The 25,580-nt window shown below is 41.1% G+C and overlaps 1 protein-coding gene and 1 long non-coding RNA gene across 3 annotated transcripts; one reads left to right on the forward strand and one right to left on the reverse strand.

Annotated features, from left to right (window-relative positions):
• Positions 1-1,374: 1,374 nt before the first annotated feature.
• Positions 1,375-23,398, reverse strand: stox1 (storkhead box 1). The gene is made up of 4 exons (XM_030748188.1): positions 22,874-23,398; positions 5,701-5,853; positions 2,365-5,017; positions 1,375-1,837 (listed from the first exon to the last, which is right to left on the reverse strand). Exons 1-4 carry the CDS (start codon positions 23,202-23,204, stop codon positions 1,684-1,686), a joined length of 3,291 nt encoding a protein of 1,096 aa, XP_030604048.1. The 5' UTR covers positions 23,205-23,398; the 3' UTR covers positions 1,375-1,683.
• On the forward strand, positions 22,309-23,691 carry LOC115793284 (uncharacterized). Of its 2 annotated transcripts, none has more exons than XR_004021101.1 (4): positions 22,309-22,423; positions 23,041-23,195; positions 23,285-23,508; positions 23,582-23,691. It is a non-coding gene; the product is annotated as an uncharacterized LOC115793284 (long non-coding RNA). The 2 variants fall into 2 exon arrangements; XR_004021100.1 differs by having other exon boundaries at positions 23,597-23,690.
• Positions 23,692-25,580: the final 1,889 nt, after the last annotated feature.

Here is a 25,580-nt window from a genome sequence, read left to right on the forward strand (position 1 = left end):
TAGTTGGGTCCTTTAAAATGAATGGCATATTGCTGATGTATAATAACATCATTGGTTATGCAGGTTGGCAATTTGTCATGTGTATCAGCAGTTCAGTTTGAGCTGATCCTTGTATTTCCACAGTGACTCCACGTGGTGTCACTCTTTTACCATCAGATATTTTAAAAGACGGGAGATTCCAGCTGTGAGGCAGTTCTTAGTCTTTTAGTTGAACATCTGTTTTAATAGGAGTTTTGTCCTTCCTGCAGCTGGAATATTTTAAACTGAAAATTCACTTAAACTGGTTTGGCCTGCAGGGATAGGAGCAGCCCAGTTGGAGCTATGCAAAGAAAGCTCTTGGGAATTTCCTGTAACCTCTGTAAAAGCATCCACATAATGTCTCCCACACTCACCACTACACTGGTTTACATTCCTTCACAGCTGTACGTTGACTTAAGTCTGCTGAGGTAGACATTCAAGGCTGGAACTTGCTGTCACGTAACCCTCAGAAATATGAGGTTATCCAGGCCACTGGATGCAGAGACATGGATATTCACACTGGGGTGGATGTGGCTCAGGAGGAAGAGCAGATTGTCTATCAATCGGAAGGTCTGTAGTTTGATCCCCGGCTCCTCCAACCTGCATGGTGAAGTGTCTTTGGCCAAGCTACTGCACTCTTGAGTTACATCCACGTAAATGTGTGAAAAAAAACACGTGAATGAGTGCATGAGGCTTGTAGTAAGAAAGTGCTTTAAGTGCTCATATTGAGTAGAAATGTGTATCGGTCCATTTACACTGAGGATACTTAAAACCTAACAATAGTATGATTTTGAGTCTCAAAAATCCATATTTTTCATAATGAAATCTCTTTTAAGTGATATCTACCAAGAACATGAACAATTAAAAAAAAAAAAAGACATGAAACCGGTGCAACACAGTGATGTAGTGGTCAGCGGTGTTGCCTCACAGCGAGACAGTTTCAAATCCACTGGTCGGGTTGAGCATTTCTGTGTTTTTTCCAGCCACTCTGGCTTCCTCACACATTCCAAAGACATGCATTTTAGGTTCATTGGTTGTAAATTGGCTGTAGGTGTGAATGTTTGCATGAATAGTTGTGTGTCTCTTTGTGTTAGCCCTGCCACAGACTGGCGACAAGCCCAGTTTCACCTTCCGACAGCTGGGATAGACTCCAGATGCCCTGCGACCCTGAATTGGATAAGCGGAAGAAAATGGATGGATGGGTGGAGAACTGGGGCCAGTAAGATTAGATAACACTGAAAGTATAGCTTAGTATAATCCTTGCAGGCACTCATCTTGTGTTGGTAAAAGGTTTTATGTGGAGACATGAATTTCAAGAAACCTTGGGTTTATGTACAGTTTTATTTGATTGCTACATGATAAAAAAAGAAAATGAAAAAGTCAACACTAGAACTGTATGAACATGTTAACCAATGAGGCATGTAGAGAAAGAAAACTTTACATTAATATGATGTATAGTGCTGGTGATGCACCATGGCATATTACTTTAAAATTATTTACAAAAACAAAATATATACTGTACATCTGTACACAGACCTCTTTTGTAATGGCTATCAGTATGTGAAGATATGCATCAAACTGTGATATTGGATATATTCCTAACAGTTGTATACAACAGCAAGGTTCGAGACCTCTTCACAATGAGGTGCATGAAGCTCAGGCCTGCTATACGTTCATGACAGGAGTCAGCTGCAGCAGCGAGCTCTGTGGTCGAATGGAACTGCTCTTCGAATGCAGTTTCTCCAGGTTCTGTAAAAAGCCTCTTCTCTTCAGACCTTCAAGAATGACGGTGTTGCTGGAGGCCAGGCTGACACGGGTCCTGCAGAGGCAAAATACACCACTTCAGTAATGTGACGTGGTCTTGCATTCCCTGCTTTTACATACATACAGGGTGCACAGCGAGTTCAATGGCAAAAAAAGAAGTCCTTTCTTCCTCTGATTATAACATGAGTGTTTAAGTACTGCGCAGCAATTATACATAATTATCATAAATGACTCCCTTCTGTCCAAATACTGGATGCTATAACTGGCCACAAGGTGTTTGTTCAGCTTTATTGCAATTTACCCTATAAGAAAAAAACACAACTCGAGAGCATGGCCAACCGCAGACTTGTAACCCAGAGGTTAACTAACCTCAGTACAGTGTTTATTCTGCCCCAAACCCCTCCAGAAATATAGGAGGGCCCGAGGTGTGAACATTAGTAAAAACTCTGACCTCAAGAGGACATGCAGCTGGGCTGGGAGCTGAGGAGCATTTAGTTCTTCTATACTAAAACATCTGCGGCTTTGTCAAGATTCAACATCGTGGCATCTCATTTATAGAAAACTATTTAAAGAGGCACTCACCGAGGAGAATCTATACCGCTGTCTCCTGTGATGCTCTGACTCTCTCCCGTTTCAACAGTTTCCCCAACTTCTGCCCCCCTAGCTCCACCGGGCATGCTCAGAGCAGCTCTGTGGGGCTGAGGTACATGCTTCTCCTCCACCTGCTCCTCCTCCACCTCAGCTGTCCAGTGAGCAGACTCACCATCACCTTCGTCAGCTGACTTCCGAACAGTCTCGGTGTCTGATTCGATCTCGCTAGTCTGGCAGTAGTCAAAGATGCTACTGTCTCCAACTTCACATACTTCTAAACAGTCCGAATCAACATTATCTTTGTGCCGTCTTTCCCCCTGGATCACTGCACCCCATTTGGGGATGGATTCACTTTGGGTGCTGGGTGATCTGATCTTCTGATGTTGATGATGGAGTCTCCAACTAGTCTCTCCAGGCCGGGACGGGCTGAGGGAATCTTTCCTCTGGATTGCTAGAGGAATTAGATCTTTGCTGTCTGCGGACTCCTGCATTAAAGTGGCTTCTGGCTGGTGAAAGTTGGATTTAAAATAGCGACTGTGGAGTCCCTGATATTGCAATTCAGGTTCACCGTTTTGGTAAACTAACTGGTGACCTTGATAGTTCACACCTGCTACACCTGTTGGGTACTCATTTGCATCCTCAGTAACCTCATCGTCATTCAGACACAGCGAGCTGCAGGCATCATCGTCATCCTGATCAGCTGCTCTCTGATAGAGTCTGCAGTCGTCTTCTATAAAGCCATCAGTGTCTGTTACCAAAGGAGTGCTGTTAGATGTTAGTTCCAGCTTTTCTCCCAGGCTCATAGCCCCATGCTCTCTGTTATTGATAGTGACAGGTCTTACCTCCTGCTGGTTTTGGGTCTCTGTAGTTTCAGAAAGCTCATTAGGGCTCTGATTACTATCTTTTTGTGGGCTGGAGAGTCTGAGGGAATGTTTCCGCTGTAAAGAGGGCTTTGGCCAGGGTGGGTTTGGATCATATGCGTTGTTTATGACCAGCTCATAGGAATGGGTGGAGGGAGAGGCATTAGTACTGGAATACTTCTGGATGTTAGGAAGACTTCCAACTATATTTTGGCTATGGTCTGGCATGCTTTTGTAATCTGGAACATCCCGAAAATTTTTATCCTCTCTGTCCTCCCTCTGTCGGACCTTGTCATCTATCCGGAGCGTACTGCTCTGTGGGTAGACGGAACTGTAGTTTAGTGGCAGCTCTCTGTTGGCCTTCATGCCTGGTTGGAGCAGAAGATCAGCAGTAAAGTCCCTCTCAGGGTCACAGTTGTACCTTTCTTCAGATGTAGAGAATTTCACTTCATTCTCTCCATCTGCTGCCATTATTTTGGCCCGATGTGGGTCCCAAGATTTGGAGCGATGACTCATTTGTTCTTTCCTCCCTGACCCTGAACTCTTGCGCTCTTTTACTTCTCGTCTTCTGTGCTCTCTGGTGGCGGGAATTCCATTCTCAGCTTCTTTGAGTGGATGTGTCTGGAAGGGGTTTTCAATGCGTTTCTTATAAAGAGATTTTCCCTCAACAGTTCCACCCTCTTCCACTCGAACTGGTTCATCAACAGGGATTTCCACTCTGAGCCGTGTAGGGATCAAATCCTCCCCCTCTGGATAATTGTCCGCACATATGGAAGCTTTATTCTTAACCCTCTCCTTATCCTTTTCCCTCTGCTTCTCTTTAGAGGAGTGGGTCCTCCTCTTGCTGCGAGAGGCCTTCTGAGCAGATCTTTTGCCTGCCCCTGCCTTAGATGAGTGATGATGCCTCAGTTTTGAAGATGCTAATATCTCAGTAGACATTCCCTTGTCAACTCCCTTATCATCTTTGTCAACACCCCTGTCCAACACTCTTTCCATCCCTCTCTCCCTTCTCTCCTCCAGCTTCTTCATGAGGACCGTGTGGCGTGTCAAATTGTCCACAGTTAGTTCAGGGTTGATGCGCTTGATGATTGCATGCTCCAGATCACGGGGTAAGTTGTTCAGGTCATCCTCATCTCTTACTGGCCACTCTTCTGGAGGGAACTGGCCTGAAAACGATGCATACTCCTTCTTTGGCTTCTCCTTTTTCCCTCCATTCCTCCGGAACAAACTGAGACCAAATCTCCTCCCTGGTTTATCTTTTTCTTTGCGGCCGGTGGCATTAGTAGTGGCCGTAGTTTTGCTGATCTCGCTTGCCTGACAATCTGCTGCTGTGGAGGTGGACTGATGTTGCACTGTGGGTTTGTGATCTAAAGGTCGCGGCCACTTTAAGCTTTTGCCTGTGCACTCACTTATGGACACTGAGACAGAATGCTGATCTGGGACAGTGGAGGGAGGGACAGTGGCTGTTACAGTCGTGGAGGTGACGTTAGTGGAAATTTGGAGAGGGCTAAAACAGCTGCAGGACTTGCAGTGGGCGACTGGGGGCGTTTGTGTGCTCTCAACACAGACATCGTTACTTAGCAGGTAAGTAATGGGAGGAGGTGAAGGAGGGTCATCTGCCGAAGCAGAAGTCCACCAGTTTTTCTCTCGGACCATGTTGTTGGTGATGAAATAGGTCTGAGGAGTGACGATGAAGTAGCCCTCGCCTGTGTGGTAAATCTTGCGTTCTTTGATCAGATTGCCTAAAGCATTATAGAGGATATCCTGAGTGGGGACAGTTATCCCTAAGACACAAAAAGAGGAAAGGGGATTAAGGACAAAAGAGAAGAAAGACTGATAATTCCATTTCTCTCATGCAAAGAAAATCAATAACTATGAAGCAACACCCAGCGGCCATTTAGCTTAGCCTAGAATAAATGCAGAAAACTGGCTCATGGCTTTCCTTGCTCTGTCCAATAAGCACCTTGAGAATCAGTACTAACCACAATATCTTATTTGCTTGTTTAATTAAAAAAAAAAAAAGTTTAAAACTGAGAAATTGTAGGTTTTGAGAGGATTAAAAGCCAGGCTGTTTTATGGAAGTTGCTGTGCTTTTCTAATGAATACTTAAACCAGAATAATAGAATTATAACTGTTTTGTCAATTTCTGAATGTATTAAACAAATGGGATAAATTAGAGATGCTGATAGGCTGATTTTATTATTTCTGAACACCCATTTCCAGTGTTTCAGTTAATGGCTGTAGCTGCAACAGACAAACATGTGTAGTATCACTGGACTTCATTTACTAACAGTGTGCACACACAAATCCGCGATTCATCAATATTTTTGTACTTGAGTTTATTTGGATTTTATGGACAAATTTTATGGACGTTTCTATATACCTCAAAGTGAAGTGCAGAAAGTGATGACGATGTTGTAAAAGCCAAGCGTACACCTCTAAGGTAGGAAAGCCACACAAACATTACCTGGATGAGTTTTGCTCATGTAGTTGACAAGTGACTCCTGACTGACAATGATCTGGGAAGAGTTCATTTCTGAGATGACAGAGCATAACACCTCAGCCAGGGGAATGAACTGGGACTGAGGAACTGGCGACATCTGCACTGGGGACAGGTCACCTGAAAAACACACAGACACACACACACACACACACACACACATGCTGATTACTGGGTGAAACAGGTGGGCCTGCTGCAGGAGACATAAACACACCTGGGACAGAGAGGTCTCTCTATGACTTGCACTGCCAGAGAAAACAACTCAAAGTACTGAAGTTGACATTCCTGTCCTAACCACCTCCTAAATCATGACCAAGGTGGTCTATTTATGTGAGTTATATGAACCATGCCTGACTGCTTTTGGAATTCCACTGGTAGTGGGATTGACCACAGAATTCCATTACTCCCACAGAAGTGACCACAGCTCTGCCTGCTGGGCAGATCAAATATCCTGCCCCCATATCATACAGCCCCACACATCTAGGAGCTGCCCCTAGACAAACATGTTACTAAAGCTGAGAGACACTTTGAAAAAGAGTCTTGGAAATATTGTTTCTGCAAAAATAGAATAAAATTCATTCTGTAAATGTACACTTCATATCACATCCAGCACAGACTTACAGTCTTTCTTTAATGTGCAAACAAACTGTGGGAATCTATTTAAAACCCCCCACAAAAGCTTTCAATCATAAAACTTTAAGCTAACCAGGCATTTTAGAAAACATTCAATATGAACTTTCACACATGGAGAAGCAACAATTTTTTTTGTGGAAAGACTATGGTAAAGCGAACAAGAGGGTTAGGATCATGTTGTGGGGACTCCACATATTTATAAAACTGGACTGAATGAAGGGAAAATGAATGCAGATTGGTCACCTCACTGGGTAACATAGACAAAAGACAAAAATGAGTTACTAGCACCGGCATAACGACAAGCAATCAAAGTGACACCCAAAGTTTCCATCTCAACCTGGGTTCTAGGAAGGGAAAAAAAGTTCTCCAAACAGGGCGCAAAGTGGCAGCCAAAACCAGAAGACATATCAGCAATGTTTACTTTGAGTGGGTGGTGAGTATTTATTATACAGTAAAGTTCAGATATATATGTTTAGGTTAAGAGCAGTGGTGGGTGGAGTTTGATGTGGTAATGATTAGGATGAGAATGTGGGGTTTGCTGCAGTGTGTAATTTACGACTTGCAAACTAATATAAAAGGGGAAAAAGAAATGCTTGCATTGCAATCTATAATATTGACATATTAATAACAATGTTGTCCCAACATAAATAATACAACCAAGCAGCCGACCAAGAGTCGAGATCCCACTGCTGATGAATGATTAGACTCTCTACCAATGAACAGCAGACACAAAGTCATGGACATAACCTTACCCACGGGACTGGAAAATTTGTTTTAGTTAATCATCTACACCACACTAGTGAAAGGTGTATTAAAAAAAAAAAAAACAGTTCATCACAAATGCAACTTGAGGCCTAACATGTAAACATGAGTAAATTTTTCACACACACGCACACACACACACACTAACTAATTAACATTCAGCTACATGATCATTTGGAGACTACTTGTGTTGACAACAGCATGTTGTGTGTAAATGTCACACTTGTATGACTGAGTGATTTCCCCATCAGCCCCGAGGCACTCATACAAAAGCGCTGCCAAGCTCACACTTGATGTAAGCTAAACATTTACAACCTTCACACTTGAACCACTTACGTCCGAGGCATGGAAAATATACAGCTAATCAAATATCTGCTATGGTAAAGAATGAGAAAACACATGCGTATTACATATACGCTGACAGATCCAGGCAGATTGACAAAAAAACTATTATTTGAAAAGGAACATGTAATCAGATCACTTGCTTTTCAGCTCTGCACATGCATTACGACCACAGAATGTTTTGACAGATTTCATATGGGGAAAAAGTGGCCCAATCAGAGAGTAAAATCTGCCAAATGGTCATTAAAGTATTCCAGTTTTAAATTATGCAAGATATGAAATTACATATTGGTACAATTACAACATTTCTTGCTTTCTTTGCATATATGAACAGATGAAACAGATGAAAAGTCTTTTATCTTAGGGTTAAGATAGAAGTAAAAAGGGGATAAAAAGTTTGAGTCCAGATGTTACAAATAAAATGATATCGGATTTACACAATTATCTGTTAGCAGTCAGTACACATCAAGCCCAATCTGAAGACTTGGAGCCCTGTCACCTGCCATAAAACTGTTTTAAATAGAAAAGCAGCAAATTTATTGGGGGGGGGGGGGGAACAACACCTAAAAATGTAGCCTTAAACAATTTTTAGCCACACAGATGAATAATAAGTAACTCTTGACACTACACCCTGGGTTGCTTTTCCTCTCTGAAATGTTTTAATCCTGTTTTTGAGTTCATTAAAAAAAAATATATATATATATATATATATATAAGGAATATTTCAACTTAAAAGAGTAACAGAACAACTTAATGGTGATAAGGTTCACAGACAGGAGTCTTTCTTTGGGTAACTGATCCTATGAGGGATTAAAAAAAAAAAAAAATCTGCCTTTCCCCAGCCGAGACAAGACATTAAGCTGTCTAAACCTCAGAGCGGATATCTCAGCAGCGTTCTCCCTGGGCAGTGAATTAGTGCTGCTGACTTAGCTCCCCATTGTTGTTAACTTCCTATAGGAATGTCTGGCAGGCTGTCCGCATAGAAACCGCTTACAAACACAGTCAACAGTCAAAATGTCAGCAAGGTTATGACAGAATCAGAGGAGTGGGAGCCAGATAATTAATGTCCCAATCACGGGGAATCGACTAACTAATCCTCTCTTTGCACAGAGGTAATTTCAGTAGATTGATTGTTGTCCTCTTGGATTGTGTCCTGGTCTAAAGCGTGATATCCTGTGGGACCCCTGTTAAAATGATTTGTCCTCTTAAAAGGGGTCAAATACACAAATATGTTCAGGCAACATGCTTCTTACATGCCATGGACTGTAGCATCAACTGCCTTGCAATGTAGGCGTGAGACAAGACCAAAAAATTAAATAAAATAAAAACACCTGTAGGAGTTCAATGGTGGGAAATGTTGTTGTAATGGAAGGACGGGGCTGGCTGAGGATTTGTGTTTATTGAGTCTTAGCAGGCATGACTGTCGGGGAGGTTCACTGTTGAAACCGCCTTCTCTCCAGGGGGAACGGACTTCTGTGCTGCTGTAATCCAAGACCAGGCCACCGACATTAAACCCTTTGTCATACACAGCATGAATACCCGGCTGGGTGCCATGGCAACCGCACCCTGTGCCACAAGGGTGAGAGAGGGAAAAAAAGCAGCTTGAGAATCAAAAAGAGGACGAGCTTTGTGTTAATGTGAGTTAAAAGAAGCAGCAGTTTAATATAACTGTGTAAATGTGGTAGTTCTACTCAGCTTGTATAAAATGTTGAATAATGGCTTCTTTGGCTCTCAAGGAGCTTTGTCAAATCTAAAGAATGGCCAAGATGATGACACCGCAATGCTATCAATAAAGTTTTTTTACAGGACTCTGAAAAACTATGTACAGCCTCACTGCTTCCATAGGAAGTAAGCGATATGGCAGACAGGTGCTGCTAATTAAATGCTCTTTATTAATGGATCATCAGCAACTGTGAGCACTTCTATAAAGGTTCTCAGCAGTTCACTAATCTGGAGCATTCGGGTGTGTTAACACAATGCAACAATCCTTCCAAGAGTGGACATCCCAGCAAACTCAGTGTCAGACAGTGCAAAGTTCAGAGAAACTGAAAAACATCTCAGAGTTTACAGGCCCCTGCTAACATGATAAATGTGAAAGTTCATGACAGTACAATTAGACAAAGGCTGAACAAGTATGGTGTGTTTGGAAGGGTTGCAAGGAGAAAACTGCTTCACTCTAAAAAAGAACATGGCAGCATGGCTTAGGTTTGCAAAGCTGCATGTCAACAAAGACTTCTGGAACAATGTCCTTTGGAAGGACAAGACCAAAGTGGAGATGTTTGGCCATAATGTACAGTGCCAGGTTTGGCAAGAACAACACAAACACCTCATATCAACTGTCAGCACAGTGGTGGAGGGGTGATGATTTGGGTTTGTTTAGCAGCCACAGGACCTGGGCACCTTGCAGTCATTGAATCAATCATGAACTTCTCTGTATACCAAAGTATTCTACAGTCAGATATGAGCCCATCTGTCCAACAGCTAAAACTTGGCTGAAACCGAGTCAAGCAAAAGGACAACGATCCCAGGCACAACAGCAAAACTGCAACAGAATGTCTGAAAAAGAAAAGAATCAAGGTGTTGCAATGGCTTAGTCAAAGTCTAGACCTCAACCTGATTGAGATGCTGTTGTGGGACCTGAAGAGAGTTGTGGATAAACAAATGCCCGCAAACCTCAATAAACTGAAGCAACACTGTAAAGAAGAGTGGGCCAAAATTCCTCCACAACAATGTGAGAGAATAAAGTTATACAGAAAACAATTCTGTATTTGCAGGACTGCACAGAGTCTGATGAAAACTCTTTTCCCCTTGAGTGTATATCTGCATGTACAATATAAAGACAATGAGTTTTTGGTACTGGAAACTTTCTGATTTCCATTTGTAGTTCAGTTGAATGCAGGAAAACAACTGACATTGGATCACATTATTTTTCATTTATAAGAATTATCTGCAGGAATGGAAATCGTGGATAGCCCAGAATGCTCCGCTGGGTTAATCCCCAAAGGGGAAGTGAGCAGACTGGCCAGTGGATTCCCAGGCTGCATTATGGCAAATGTTGGATCCAGTGCATTCAGAGCTTGACCCATACTAAAGGCTGCAGGTCATGATATTGGAGTCTGTGATACTTACTTCTTACAAAGTTATGGAAGTACAATACTAAAGTAAAGCATTAACTTGTGATGCACAGTTATATGTATACAAATATGCAAAGAGGAAAAAAAAAACAGTTTAAGCAATATTATATTTATCATTTCTATCTTGTTCCTATAGGAACAGGAGCAGGAGTTTCTTTCTTAATACATAACTCCTATGCTGGTTTGTATTAAAATAACTTGAACTTAAAAGATCATTGTGATTTTATATAACTGGCTCGATTTTTAAATTTTTTTTGTCATTAACAGCATTAACCATATTAAAATAAAGCGACAAAGTCCACGCTACGCTTTTTGCCCCATGCAAAGCTAAAAAACGTTCTTCCAGTGTCATAAGTTTTCCATGTGAGAATAAAGTGCTGCCTGGGGAACAAAATGAAAAATATCTGAAGCTGACTGTTCATATTGCAGCAATGACTGGCAGAGACCTTCTCTCCTCTATCCCCACAGGGATCCTTTTGGCGGCTGACACTGATCAATACCACATGTATTCACATGGCTCACATGTTGTTAGCAGACCTTAGAGTCGCTTGAGTCCCATTTCACATGTGATTGCATTACCTTAAGTCTCCTGGAATAAAATCCTGCACCACACTGGAGTACATACTGCAGACCTTCCATAAATTACACTGTCGTCAAACTATCTCTAAATTATATTTGCTGAACACAGAGAAGCCAAAAATCTTCCAGTTGTGTGTGATAACACTCATTAAACTAGGGGGCATTTAAAGTCCAGCAGCAACACAAAGCCCAGAGGTGTTCATGGACTTCCCAATCAGTGGACATACCATAAATTTACAGAAGAATTCAAAGGCTAGAAGCACTCAATCTTTATGAAACTCACTTTGATACTAAAATGCAACATACAGGTCTAATATGATTAAACATGTTGCTTTCTGCAAATGATCACAAATATGCACAGACAATAGAGCCCAAGCATATTCAGACACACACACAGTGAAGCAAAACAAACAAACAAAAAAGCCTCACAACAGCTGGAGCTGATGGAGCATTATCATTTCATATTTCAACCATTTTGCTGACATTTTAATATCCAATGATATTTTGCCAAGAAGTGCAACACCAGCAAAGTCTTCCGTTCCCTGATCATTACCAGCTCTTGTTAACAAAAAACATGTGATGTACTGGCTTTAATTTATGCCTTGAAACAGAAAAACAAGATTCCTGTAAATATAAACAGACTGCACATTAATGTAAAATATTGGTTGTCCCTCTACTGAACACAGTTTGATGGTACATGCTGAAAATTATTCAACATCATTTACAGATTCACTGTGGGCTATTTTATTGCCAAAAGCCCCAGTACAAGATATTTTTTCATTGGGCAGCAGTGTACAAAACAACAGAGAAAAATTTTAAAGACAGCAATCAAAACATCAGAAAATCTTCCAAAAACGATAACAAATTATGAAACAAAGAACCGAATACCAAAAAAACGCTTAAAACATATTTACATGCTCTTGGGCAAATGGTGTTCTGTAGAGGGTTAAAATCCTGTATGCCCATTAGTCACACTGTTGCTGGGACTGTGGTGATGTGGTTGGACCACCACTTAGGTCTAGACTGAAATATCTCAATAACTCTTGAATGGATTACCATGAAATCTGAGGCTAAATGTGCAGATTTTAGACTTTTCCCTAGTGCCATCATTTAGTGAATGTCTGGAGCTTTTAGTGAAATATTTGAACAATGATAGGATGGTTTGGTACATAATGTCCAAGCAGCAACTTTTCTTCAAACACTAAAATTTCAGCTTGTTCAGGTCTTTGTCTGCACAAATATTTGAAAACTAATCACAGTCCCATCAGCCTCAGCTATATTTATGTTTTCTGCTACTGTGCAGCTGTTAAGAGTTAAACTAGGAAGGTAAGCATCACATTTATTAAACATTAGCAAATTAGCTTTGTTTTTTCTACTGTAACATAATGTATGCTAATGATAATGTTTAGCTCTGTCTCACAGCACTGGGCTGTAAGCTCTTTGTTTAACACCAAACAACAATTTCAAGGGCTGAAAACCCAAAATTCCCCTAAACTGTAGTTCCTTGAATGGCCACTCGAGGCTTCCTCCAAAAGCAAATAAACTATAGATGGACTACCATGTTAAAATACCCAGTTTTATCACTGAAATTATACATGTCTATAGTCTTCTATAGGAAATATGTTTTGTCTTTAAAAATAATGAAATCTGTCCTTTGTAGTCACTGTATGGTTTATGGGTGTGAATTTTTATATGACTCAGCTGCTTGAATTTCATTGCCACTGAGTAATTAGCAGGCCTGTTTCTGTCCAATGCACCGTACAGTTGCAGCTTGCAAATGGCTCAGTCACACTGGAATAAAAATAAGACAGCAACCTCCTTGTTAAAATAAATGAATAAAATTGGTGATTGCCCAGTACCTGTCTTGAATTGCCAAGTAATTTACAAACACGGACAGATTGCCAACACAATTTGAGTCAGCCTGTGCTGATCAGTGCAACTCATTTGTGATGTGTCTCTTTGCAGTAGGGGGCTTGACTCAACTGTTTGCCAACAGGTTGCATTCCATAGCCAGGTTTGATAGCATTGGCTCATAATTTAGCACTCCAGCCTCATAAATAAATATTGTCACTTCTGGCTCAAAAATCAAGATTTCAACAGGTAAAAGGGCAAATTTAGCAAACCAATGAGTTAGGTAATGGTTACCAAGGCCATCTTTTATATACAGTCTATAATTTACACATGCATTCACAAACTATCATTAGGTGATACAGAGGTGATGATTATTCCATCATATGTGGATGGTCTAACATCCACAGATTACAGACCACAAAACCATGCAATAAAAAAGCTGCACAACATAGGACCTAGTCTAGTATTGTCCTAAAGAAATACTAAATGTTTCAACACTGTTGTGTCTTAATAAGATGAATACACAGTTGGACTGAAATGTTAGTGTGTTTCCACAATTCTGCAACTGCTAATTACTCCGTGTGCACCAATCCCTTCCCTCCTGAACATGTTCTGTCATTGAGTTGAGAGGCACCCAATTCAGCAGCATTATGCTGACACTAATATTGACCTTTCACCTTCGTGCTGCTGCAGGTAAGATTTTACTAAAACTTTAGGTTTGATTTAGACAATCCCTCATTCAGGAGCCCCCTAGGAACACATACCACTCACAGACGCCCACCATCTTATCTCATCCTTCTATCGTCTAATCTTATAGGCTCCAGTAGGCAAACAGGATAATCTTCTCTCTCCCTCATTAAAGACACACTGCATGCCATTCAAAATGATCTCAAGGCCTGCCCAAACAGACCAAAGTCACTCCTTATCTTCCCCTCAACTGAATCAGTTTAAACTACGTGCTTCACAAAAGCTGCAAACCATACATGCAAGATTCAGTCAAGTCTCTGATGAGACAATGTCAAACATTTTGTCAGATTTGTAATTCATGTCCTAAATCCTTCTCAATCCCATGACCAGTTCCCTTTGTCCTTGAGATTTTGGACAAGCAGGCCTCCATGACCCCACCCTTGCCTTCCTTCCTTCCTATATATGTGAGTGTGTTGAGTGTGTACTACACTTTTTAAAATGCTTTATGAGTTTGTGACTTTAACTCCCATCAGAGCACAGACGTGGGCGTTGCAGTTAAATGGCCCAATAAACTCAGTGAAAAGATCCCTTCAGAAAGCAATCACAGCCCAAATGTCCCAGCAATGAAACCTCTCCCAGTGTGACAACACTGCTCTTTCACCCTGAAAGCCCTTTGAGAAGTACAGCAAAAAAATATAGTTGTAGAATTTGCTTTACAATTACTGTACATTAGCTTCCTGTATCTAACACATCAATAACCAATAAAATATAAAGGCTGAGCCATTGGCGATTTTACAGCTTTATTGATTGATTCCTAACAATAAAACCTGCATTTCTACTCAAACTTGAGGTGCATTAGGTAAATATTTAATCTGACCAGTTCACAGTTCAGCATCACAGAGCACAGGTGTTTAAATATTAAGTGAGGCATCGAGGTGGGAGGGAAAAGAGTAAAATCTGACTGTGTCGTCTTTGCTTGAGAAAGTGTGTTTTTTGATAGATTAAAATGGTAATTTGGGCCTATTGTCGGCATATTAGCAATGCTACATCTAAAAAAAACAAACAGCTGAAACAGATAAGTCACATCGTGACTACAGAAAATAGCTAAAACAATGAGCACTGGAGAGAAACCCAGGCTGGGTTTGTGTTGATCCACGTCACCATAGAAACCTTTACTGTGGCAGCGACCTGCCACATCCAATACGGAGACAAAGAAAAAGAAGAAACAACAGCCAAAGTGTTGCTTCTATAATAGCCACAGCCTTGAGATGCAGTTTGCCAAACCAGTCCTTTGATATTTAATGTATGTTGGCAAGAAAGCATAAACAGGCTGTGACTAAGCTCCTCAAACTGTCATTCAGAGGGCTCAAAAGATCTACAGGTCTATAGTTGGTCACCACAAATCTTAGTTGCAAATCCCTGCGGCTGTAATGATATTAAATAATGCTTTTACCATGTGATTCACAATAAGAACAATTGGAAAAACAATCCAGCCCATAAAAGTGACCTGGCACTGAGCGAGTGAGCAGAAACCCCGTCATCATGTTCTTGTGAAATGGTAAACACACCTGACCAGGTGTTTAACAGCAGACCTGAAAGAATGCTAAAATAAACAGGGCTTTATTTTATAACAAAAAGTCTTCAGTGTAACATGAGTTCAGTTCATGGTAATGCCACCAGACAGAATTAAAGCACAACTTTACCGACACTTTATTTTCTCGACTTTTTACTTCATACCTCTTCAGACTAAGTGGACCACACTGCGACGTTTCTGTTTCTCGTCTGCTTTCATGAACATGAACATTACCCACAGAGTCTGCCAGAGTCATTTCTGTACCGCAGTACCTTTCCTTTGTTCTTGAATGTATAAAAATTAGTCCTCTGCAGTGTCTCAAGCCAAACTGGTCACAATCTCCTGAGAAACTATTCATCTCGGCTTTGTGCCAGCCCACATCTGATGCATTCAAGGCAAAACTATTACATTTCCTTTTAATAGAAAGTGCACAGTTAAAGAAGCATTCCAGAGATTATTGTTGCACTTTAAAAGGGGATTTTTTTTTCCATCTCAAAAGAATGGTTACAATTACTTATACATATGCTGACATACTCTCTTGTGCAAATGACACGTCAGGGTTCAAGAGCTAGGTCAGCGCCATTTTATAAAACACACCTATACTATATTGTTACAATGAAAATGACAAGGTTTAATTAGTTTTTCTAATCTATTTCTTGCCAGTCAAGAAAGCCTTAAAAGCTTTTAATTTCATAAAAATTGCACACTATCCTCAAAAGATTATCATTCATAATTGTAGTAAGAACCCAATGGATTCTCTGGGTGCTCCTGATATTCTTTATGAACCCGTTTAGCCTGATGATTATTAGGTTACTCCTGCAGAGTGGCACAAAACCAGACCAGTCCTAATTTGCTACAGCTGATAATGGTACCAAATACCACCACTAAAAAACATCCTAAAATACCTTTAAAATATTCGAGGCTGCCAAAGGTGATAATTACCCTACAAAAAAGAAAAGAGAAATCACAGTGAGTCCAAAAAGCCTTTACTGAATTAGCTTTGGTGTAAAATGTTATAGACTGCACAGTTGAACAAAAGGAAAAAACATACACTGAATCACTTTGTAATTTAATTCTGAGACTGATAAAAAAAAAAAAAATCAATATATGCATATATATTTAATTAAAGAGCTGATTTCTTCAACATAAGACAAAACGTCAGGCCTTAAGCCGGATGTCCACCTGACCATCTGATTAGCTTGTCCTCAAAGTAAATGCACTCACTGAGGAATGCATAAGAAAAAAAATTAATATTTAACCCTGAGGTAGTAATGCAACTAAGAGGCAAAAAAGGTAGTTTAGCTCCTAATATTATACTTTTTTCTGTATTGAAGGGCATGGATGGCTTCCGGTGTTCTCAGAGTAGGAAAAGAAAAAAAAAAAAAAAAAAAAGGAAATCCTATCTTCTCCATGTATCAGTCTGGCTTTGCATCAAAACAAACATAGCACCACCTCAGCCACTACCTTATGTTGAACCTCTGCTGGAGAAAATCAAAGACACTGCTGTGGTGTTTGCTGATCCTTAACTAGCAGCTGATTGAGTTACTGATTCACAGATGTTTTTCAGACTTTTGGGATCTGATCCAGCTGTGTGAGGCTGGTTTGGCAACTAGTTTGCCTGGAACTGTGAAAAGTGTTCCACATGTGGTCTGTTTTGTGTTTAATAAAAGGTGTTCCCCAAGGTTCAGTCTTAGGCCTCTTCTTATTCAGCATTACACTCTTAATAACTAATTTTAAAGACCTGTACAGTATATTGCAATGCATTTTTATGACACTACGCCAAGCTTGGGGCTCAAAAAAAAAAAAAAAAAAAAAAAAAAAAAAAGGAGGCCCTAAATCTCCAGTTTATCTTCCTGAAAGATCTGCATATTTTCATTCCTACTACATGCATGTGGCATTTCTCCACTGACGCCCCACCACCAAAACATACATATGCAGCATTGAGGAGTGTTTTCAGCAGATCCACACACATTAATCGTGAGTGATAGTAGTCATTGGTTGCAGATGAAACCCATTTCCTCTCGTTTAAACGGAGCTGAAGGTGCAGCAGATTCCTGTGTTTATTATCCCAGTATTTGGAGCAAAGCTCCTGTCCACTATCTGCCATGTGATCCATCACTCCTTAATGCCCTAAAAATGGTCAGCTCTGTCGTGATTTCTTGGAAGTATCCTTCACTTTTGAAATATAATAACACAGCACCTTGCTATTACTGAACCAATGTTAGCATACCTTTGCATTTATCACTGCTACATGAAGCAAAGAAAACATCCTGTCAGGAAACTGGACATTAATAGTAATACCAACTTTAATGCAATGTAGTCTGGCCCATTTGTCTGACCAGAGAGCGAATAAAGATAACTCCGCAGAGGGAAACCTAAGCTGTCACTGACAGGGTGCATAAGCTCAGGGATAGAGAGGAAACTCCTTAGCTATTATTATTGGCATTGGTCCACTCAGCCGCCACGGGTGAGCCCAGTGTTTGGGTCGATGCAGAGGCTGATATGCCTGATTCGTGCTGGGGTTAGCTTCCTGCTTAATGGGAAAGGATGTAGCAAACAAATGATGTGCCAGGGTTGCATGCACATGCAGTCCCTCACATACGTGGAGGGTCACTTCTGAGAATATAGGTCAAGGTTTCTGAATTATTTGCTAAGTTATTTTTGCAACCACAGGAAACAGAAAAGAAAAAGACATTCTAGATAAATTCAGAGACAAAACCTGGCGAAAAGCAAAGTAAAATACAATAAAAGTGAAACATGTATAAGACTGCAGCCCAATGATCTTATGCTAACAATACACTACAAAGGAATTGAAAACTTCAAAAACATGCACATAAATCACAGAAGCATCTTTCATTTTACAATTTGATTAATCTCCCCTTAAACTAGCTGTGGTTTCTAATAGTCATATAACTAGTTAAACTAGTTATATGAATGAAGGGCACTTAAAGGCTGCATTTACCACCATTGCCCCAGAATTTTAATGGTTTTTTCCTTTGTCCATACTCTAGTTCGCCACCAAACAGCACCTACAACATGCCTCAGCTCTCATCTTGGAATGAGGTCTTCTCTGAACTGCCAAACCAACATTTAAGTCAGGCCTTACAACATCCACACCACTGGGCGGTAACTGATTAGTATATGGTTTCCTTTAAATACACACACCTCTGTTTTTGTGAGAGCACAACCACCGTCATACACCTAAGTTTGAAAGACGACGGTACATATAATAAGGGAGCAGAAGCATCATCTCTAACCAATATTTTTGGAGGGCATCTCAGATGATAGTTAAATATACTTCATAAATCATAAGCAGTTTCCTCAGTAAAGACACATGCATTTAGATGTGCTTCAGGAGGCTCCAACAGGTACCAAGGGTTGATCCAGTAAGCTCAATTAAGTCAGCTAAAAACAGAAGTTCCAACTTGATGGAATATATTGATTTAAAAAACTGAATAGCTGGATAGAAGTAATATGATCACCTGACACTGAAATAGTGAGCTTAATGTAATTTAAAATATTATAAACAGCAATAATATTAGCAGTAATATGGATACAAACATGACAAAAGCAATCTCGACATTTCCATTCACAAGTGCACATTTGTAACACGGTGCGTAAAATGTTGAGATGTAAGCAGAACCGCAGTAAGCGAGGAACACCTGGATACTGTTTTGATGTGTGTTTCTTTCTATAAAACCCTCTGAAGCTAAATAACCCCGAGGTAGCTTGTTAGCAAGAAGGCTGTAACCTTTAACCTGTGCTGCTTAGTTAGGACAGGGTGGGCCATTTAGGGACGGGCAAGGGGGTGTCATGGCTAATAAGCTAACATCTGGAAGAGTTATGACTATTAGTGGAGCGCTTTGAGACGCTGACAAAATACCCCCATGAAAGGAGAAACCCCTGGTGTGAAAATATAACACCTTCAAGTGTATAGTAAAGAGCAGAAATGAAGCTTGCTGAGCTGCAAGCTCAGGAAATGATCTCAAGAGTAAATGAAGCATTTCAGGAATGCTTCACCACCTCATGGTATGGCAAGTTAAATGAAACATACCATTAAAAAAAAAGAAAAAAAAGAAACTTGGCTTAAAAAGAGCAGCAAAAGTCGTGCCCCACAGTGCTCCAAGAATTACACTGAAGGAGGCATACGGTATGTCCTACAAAAGTTGTGATTTCAGCGATAAAAGTGAGAAGACTTGTTCATGTCCACATTCAAAGGGCAGTTTACAGAGACTGACTGCAGAAAGGATACAGAACACCTCATTACACCAGCGGCTTACTCTATATAAATGTTTCAGCTCGTCGATACATGCTCATCCTGCTGCAGGGACAAAAGTGACACTCTAAATAATGCAGAACCAGCTAACAGTCATTACCGAGCCTCTGGTTTCAAAGGGAGAGCTGGAGTGGTTCACCACTGTGAATTTAAGCCTTTGGGGAAATATGCAGCTTTTTTTATTTTTTAAAGTCTGCTGACAAGATGTTCGGAATATTTTTATGTGGAATAAGAAGCTAAAATTGGATTAAAGTAACAGATGGAATTGTTTGGAAAGAATGCCTTTTCACCCTTTTATTGAGAGTTAGATAAGACTTTCTTACTTTTAATTATGGAGCAAGAGTGGGGAGGAGCAAGTCTGCCCTCACTAAAGTTTCTAAATATTCCTACGAGCACCCACAAATTTCACAAATGAATACACTTGTTTATTTAATCTGGACAGTCTCAGGCTGCTTCAAGTCTTTATGCAAATCAAGCTAAATGACTCCCACCTCCAGCTCCATAGTTAAAGCAACATGAAGGCACGATAAAACTAATCATCTGACACTCTGCAATAAAGAGAACAAGCACATCTAACGCAGAGTAGACATTTTCCTTTAAGAAAACATATTGATTGCAAGTAAACAGTCTCATAGAAAAACAAGCTGATGTATTTCCAGTTCACCTGTTACCAGTCTATGGTGCTTTATCTATGTGTTACATATATAACACCTGGATAAAGCACCATACATAAGCTGGGTGTGGTTTTTACTAACAATCAGCAGCCCTGATAACAGTGGTGTTCTGTTTAACAAGCTTTTTTTTTTTTTTTTTTAAATTTGCACTTCATATAGTATACTACTGGTACTGTAACGGCACTACATTTGGAGTAAGATAAATCCTTTCTGTAGAAAGGATGTAATCTCTACTCACACTGATCATAAGTGAGATGGTTTTACAGTGGTACTATCCTACAGGAGGACACTGGATGAAGAATAAGAAAACACCCTGCAGAAATGAATTAGTTGAAGCAGAGAACCCCAGTTCCGCTGGGACCCGTTTCTCATAATAATAACAACAAGGCCAGTTCATACCAACTTCTCACACTGATTGTTTACCTCGGCCTAACCTCACCACAATCCCTTTTCTCCGCCAAGCCTCCCTGCTTCTGGCACGGCTCCTTTCCTGTGTATCTGCCTTCAGAAGGAAGGGTGATGACCACAAACCAATCTGTCTGCAATCATTACAGATAACCAGACAGGATCAGTGGGGAGTTTGCACAAATTAGTTAAAGTGGTTTATCTCATCCGTGTCTCTTTTTAGACAATGTTAACTAACTTTACCAACATCTGGTTAGCTTCATCTGAGCATCTCTTAAATTAGGCGTTCCTTTAAACAAAAAAAAAAAAAAAAAAAAAAAACTTCCTCACTGCAATAAAGTCACATCTCAACCTTCCTCTGACCTGAGAAAAGGAATAGGGCTATTTGAAATTCACTGTAGCCCATAACTCAAAACATTTCTGTTTTCTAGCTGACATATTTATATCAGGACAATGTCAAGGCCTTAAGTCCATGCCTGATATCAATCTAGGAGTCTGACTTCCACAGTCCCTCACTGGCCATGAAACGGAGGGACATTAATCCTGGGTAACAGAAAAGCGGCTGTGGTCGGCAGGCAGTCGCTCAGTGATTCACTGCTGACCAGTTCTCAGTGAGAAGACCGTAAAGCAGGCTCTGACAGCCCGCCAGCGCTGATTTCCATACAAATTGCTGCGGTGTGAGGAGAAGGATTTGTTAAGGAGAGGGAGGTGGTGTTTCCACACACATAGATGTGTTTGCTTACAAGTTTCTGTTGTGAAGCACACACTCAAATGTGAGCTCATGCATGAGTGTGCACACCTTAGAGCTGACTCCGTGCATAACAATAAGTGCACCATCACCTTTGGCCCATGTGTTGCTTGTTTCTCTGCTGAGTCGAAGCTCAGGGCCAGAAAGGGTCGCACAGTGGGATGGTATGTCAGCCTCCACCCTCTCCCCCTCAGTCACTCCACGCACTCCTGGGGTCTCCCCATGTGTGGTCTCTTCCTCCCCTTCACATTCCTTCATTTGCTTGTCTGTGCACTGCTCAGTCTCGCAGAGCTGACAAACTGATACAAAGTCAGCAGGTAGACAGCAGCAAGGCGCACATCCAGACAAAAGACACTGCTCTGAAGACAGACTGTGAAACTGCAGCCAGGAGGTTGCTCAGAGCTAATGTGCGTGTTGCTGGGACACTGGACAACCAAGAACAGCCTTCAGTCTAAAGATCTGGGAAAAAAAAAAAACAAATTCTACAGCCTTTGCAGATTTTACATTTTATGTAGTAATTGCATAATTTTTGAGTGGACCAGAGAAAGCATTGGTTCCCACACATTTTATTTGCAACAAGCCACAGTTTAAAGTAAGAAGAAAAAAAACAAACAAAAAAAAACAATGTGAGCGTATCTCTTGAGGATATTGCCATTAGCTCTAAAATCCACAGGAGGTTGTCATTTTCTCCGGGGGTCGGTGCTGTCAGACATTTACAGCCCATGAGATCATGCTATAGGGGGCTGCACAAAGGTTTCTGTCCCATTTCCATTGTTTCTGTGTCGCTATATGCCGCTCTAAAGCACAGCCGGAGAAGAGGGGCAATTAGGAGCAATTACAGGGAGGTTTGTTAACAAGGAGGGGTAAACATATCACTGTGTCAATAACAGAGGAAGGAATGATTTGGCGTGCAGTCCCCTCAGACTGAGGGGTTCGTTAGAAACATAATCCTTCAAGCACTGAACAGATGTGGCTTCAGCAGTGATGCAAGTAGTGAAGCAGGCAACATTTCACTTTGGTCTCTTTGTAAGTGTTACCAAATTCTAAAACAGGTGATAGTGTGTCACATTTTGGTCTTTCTTGTTGTCACTTGATTTGCAAATCCTAAAATAATCCAAATTCCACTTTTACTGCTACAGTTTGTGGTCAATGAGAAGAAGAAAAAACTAAGAAGAAGCAAGAGTGAAGTTTCACTCTGCCAGCTCTGTGTCAGTCACAGTTTATAGCTTTCACACATTTCTCCTAGAGTGGTAAACGTGTTGTTGATGGTATTACAATAAGAGTCCTTGTAAAGAAAACAACACCTTGTGCTATTACATGAATAGTAGCTGTTCGGTGTGCTGATTGATTCCTATCACCTTATTTGCATTGCAAACGGGACACTGGCTTACACACGCCCTCTGTTGCTTCTGCTGCATGGACTGAAAAGTTCCTTAATACTTTAAAATACAGTTAGTGGACATTTCATTCACATACCGACAGCTTTAATGATAAATCCCTTCGGTGACCTCAGAGCCCTGCGCATCCACGCTTCCCTCAGCACCTCCAAGTTGTTTGCGTTGCCTTGAATGAAAAGCACCAAGTTTTCCATCCATCCCTGAAAGTGCACTTCAGCTATAGCCCTGACCAGTCTCTTATTCCAGAAACTGCGCGAGTTTTGCGCTTTGAAGTCCTCGAAAATCTCCTGACCACTCGCGGTATTGGCGTTGAGCTTGCCTCCGCCGGCGCGCACGCTCTCCTCGTCCGGGCAGAAAACTACAGCCAAAGAAGCCGCGGAGAGTTGGACAAGTCGCTGCTGGTGAGACATTTCAAAGGCTTTTTAGCGGCTCCGGAGATTCTCGAAATAAAAAAACGCACTCGTTAAAAGAAATTTCTCCCATCCAAAAGTCCAAGTAAACACCGAGGTTTGCCACGCATTCCTCCGGTGTGCGTCTGAAACCTGCAATGTGTGAACCCGAGGCGCAGAGGACGTCCGACTGGTTTCTCTCGGCTTCCAGCGAAACGAGTGACGGCGGCAGAAAGGAGGAGGACTCACCAGCCTGTCGCTGCTGCTGCTGCTCCTGCTGCTGTTGCTGGGACATACAGGTGGACCTCCCACCGACTGCTCACAGGTGTGTGCGTGTATTTTTTTTAATTTTTTTTATTTTGCTTGCCAAATGAAGCTTATCAAAAATAATATGTCAGGCTCTTCCCAAGCAGTATGGAGGAAGATTTACCTGCAGTACTGCAAAGAGAAAGAAGCCACTTCAGCAAAATACTACATGGACTATTTGACATTTTACATTTCCCCTACCCTCTCTTTTGCATTTGATATTCTAGTTTTTCATAAAACTGTTAATCAATAAAAAGATTTCCAAAAGAGAAGTTTCTCCAATGCTTTTCATATATTTTACTACAGCAAACTGTCCAAAAAAGAACCTGTAAGTTTCAACACAAGTACAAGCCCTACCTGGCAACACAGAGGCCTCTCCTGCTCACAAAACTGCCTTCAAACAAGTTTTTTTTTTTTTCTTTGAGTGATTTGTTATTCATTCGTATTAGATTACTTTAATTCCATCCTCACAGCAAATTACTGCCACATATAACTCAGACACTGATGCCAGAGCAAACTTTTTTATGTGGCAAACAATGTGTGGATCTCATTGAAAGCTGAGTTTCACAACAATGACTTTGATTAAAGTGCATGAGCCTCCGCCACAGGGTACATTTGCCACTGAAATGAGAACCATACCATCCTGTGCTCTAAAAAGAAGGACCCCATTAGGCCCGGCTTTTACTGAAGCTCTAAGAGGCAGAGTCTGAAGCACAGACAGAAAGCCACCTCATATATCACAGTCTCAAAAGGCCTGTAGTTTAGTTTCAGGAGCATTCAGGCCCCCAAAAGGCCGGGGGCCACTCTAGCTCAGTGTGGTATTAGAACTCATGCAGGAACAGGATATTACACTTCCTCTGTACATGAAAAGAATACATCACCTCAACCAGCACAGGGTGAATTGTGTGCAGTCTGTCTCAAGGAAACCGAGTTGAGTGAAGTCAGAGGCTAAGAGAGAAAACGAGCAAAGATAATTTGTGGGATTAAAGATTTACGTCACTTCATAATCATTTAAACATAAGTAGTTAGATCAGATTTTGCTGTCATTACGTGCAGTGCAGCAAGACTGTGCAGTGCAGCAACACACTGGTGCCTCTCTGTGTGGAGTTTGCATGTGCTCCCTGTGCCTGCACTGGCTTCTTCCAGCTTCCTCCCACAGTCCAAACACATGCATATTAGGTATGAATGTATGGATGAGAGTCTTGTAGTCAAAACTGCTTTGAGAGGTTAATAAGACTAGAAAAGCACCTTGTAAACTGGTCCATTTCTAACTTTATTTAAATTCTAAAGGAAATCCTTGAGATAGAACATGTGTGAGGTTGATTTTTGTGGAAATCAGTTTGAAAAAAAATTAAATCTTTGGTTCGGATATATTAGATATTCTGGCGAGATTATATCTCTTGGCTGACCTGGGAACACCTCGGGGTCCCCCCGAATGTGCTGGGGAGAGCGAGGTCTGGGCTTCTCTGCTTAGGCTGCTGCCCCCTACAACCCGGCCCTGGATAAGCGGAAGAAAATGGATGGTTTAGATATTCCACTCAATAAAAACAATAGACAGTATGTTAAAAATAGTCATAGCCACCGTCACTTAACCCATTTTAAAGTTTGTCATCTTCGTGTTCACCCTCTGGGGTTTTCAGGAGGCACATGTGACTGTGTTTAGACAAAAAGATCGAGTGCTAAATAATCAACTAAATAATCAACTACATGGAAAAAGTGGAACACAGTTTTTGTGGACAGACTGTAGGGCTAACTAAGTGATGTTGCTAGCCTAACTGCACAACCACACAAAGACAATTGAGAGTTCAGTGACTCAAATTACCTGCGGTAATGCCTAGAGGTCAGTTACAGGCCTGATTCTCAGAGCAACTGCATAACTTTAGCCCTTAATGCAAATTGGAAGGTTAAGTAAATTACTCCCCATCCCCCACCCCCACTACAGTTCGTACCGGCCTCTAAACATCTTTATTTCAGCTTTAAACTTGGGCAGCTTAACATGGAAATCTGTGGGGATCGAGTGACTCCACAGAGCACCTTTAAAGCTATTTTAAAGAAAGCAGAATACCACCACATATTCAATCTGGTTACCTT

This window comes from Archocentrus centrarchus, chromosome 15, assembly GCF_007364275.1.
Source record: "Archocentrus centrarchus isolate MPI-CPG fArcCen1 chromosome 15, fArcCen1, whole genome shotgun sequence".
Taxonomy (NCBI): domain Eukaryota; kingdom Metazoa; phylum Chordata; class Actinopteri; order Cichliformes; family Cichlidae; genus Archocentrus; species Archocentrus centrarchus.

Excerpts from the sequence above, each read along its gene's own strand:
- stox1 (XM_030748188.1), bottom strand. The coding sequence starts at position 23,204 with ATGTCTCACCAGCAGCGACTTGTCCAACTCTCCGCGGCTTCTTTGGCT. Across the intron at positions 5,854-22,873 it reads ATTTATCATTAAAGCTGTCG|GTGACCTGTCCCCAGTGCAG; the intron begins GTATGTGAATGA and ends TGTGTTTTTCAG. Across the intron at positions 5,018-5,700 it reads CATGAGCAAAACTCATCCAG|GGATAACTGTCCCCACTCAG; the intron begins GTAATGTTTGTG and ends TTTGTGTCTTAG.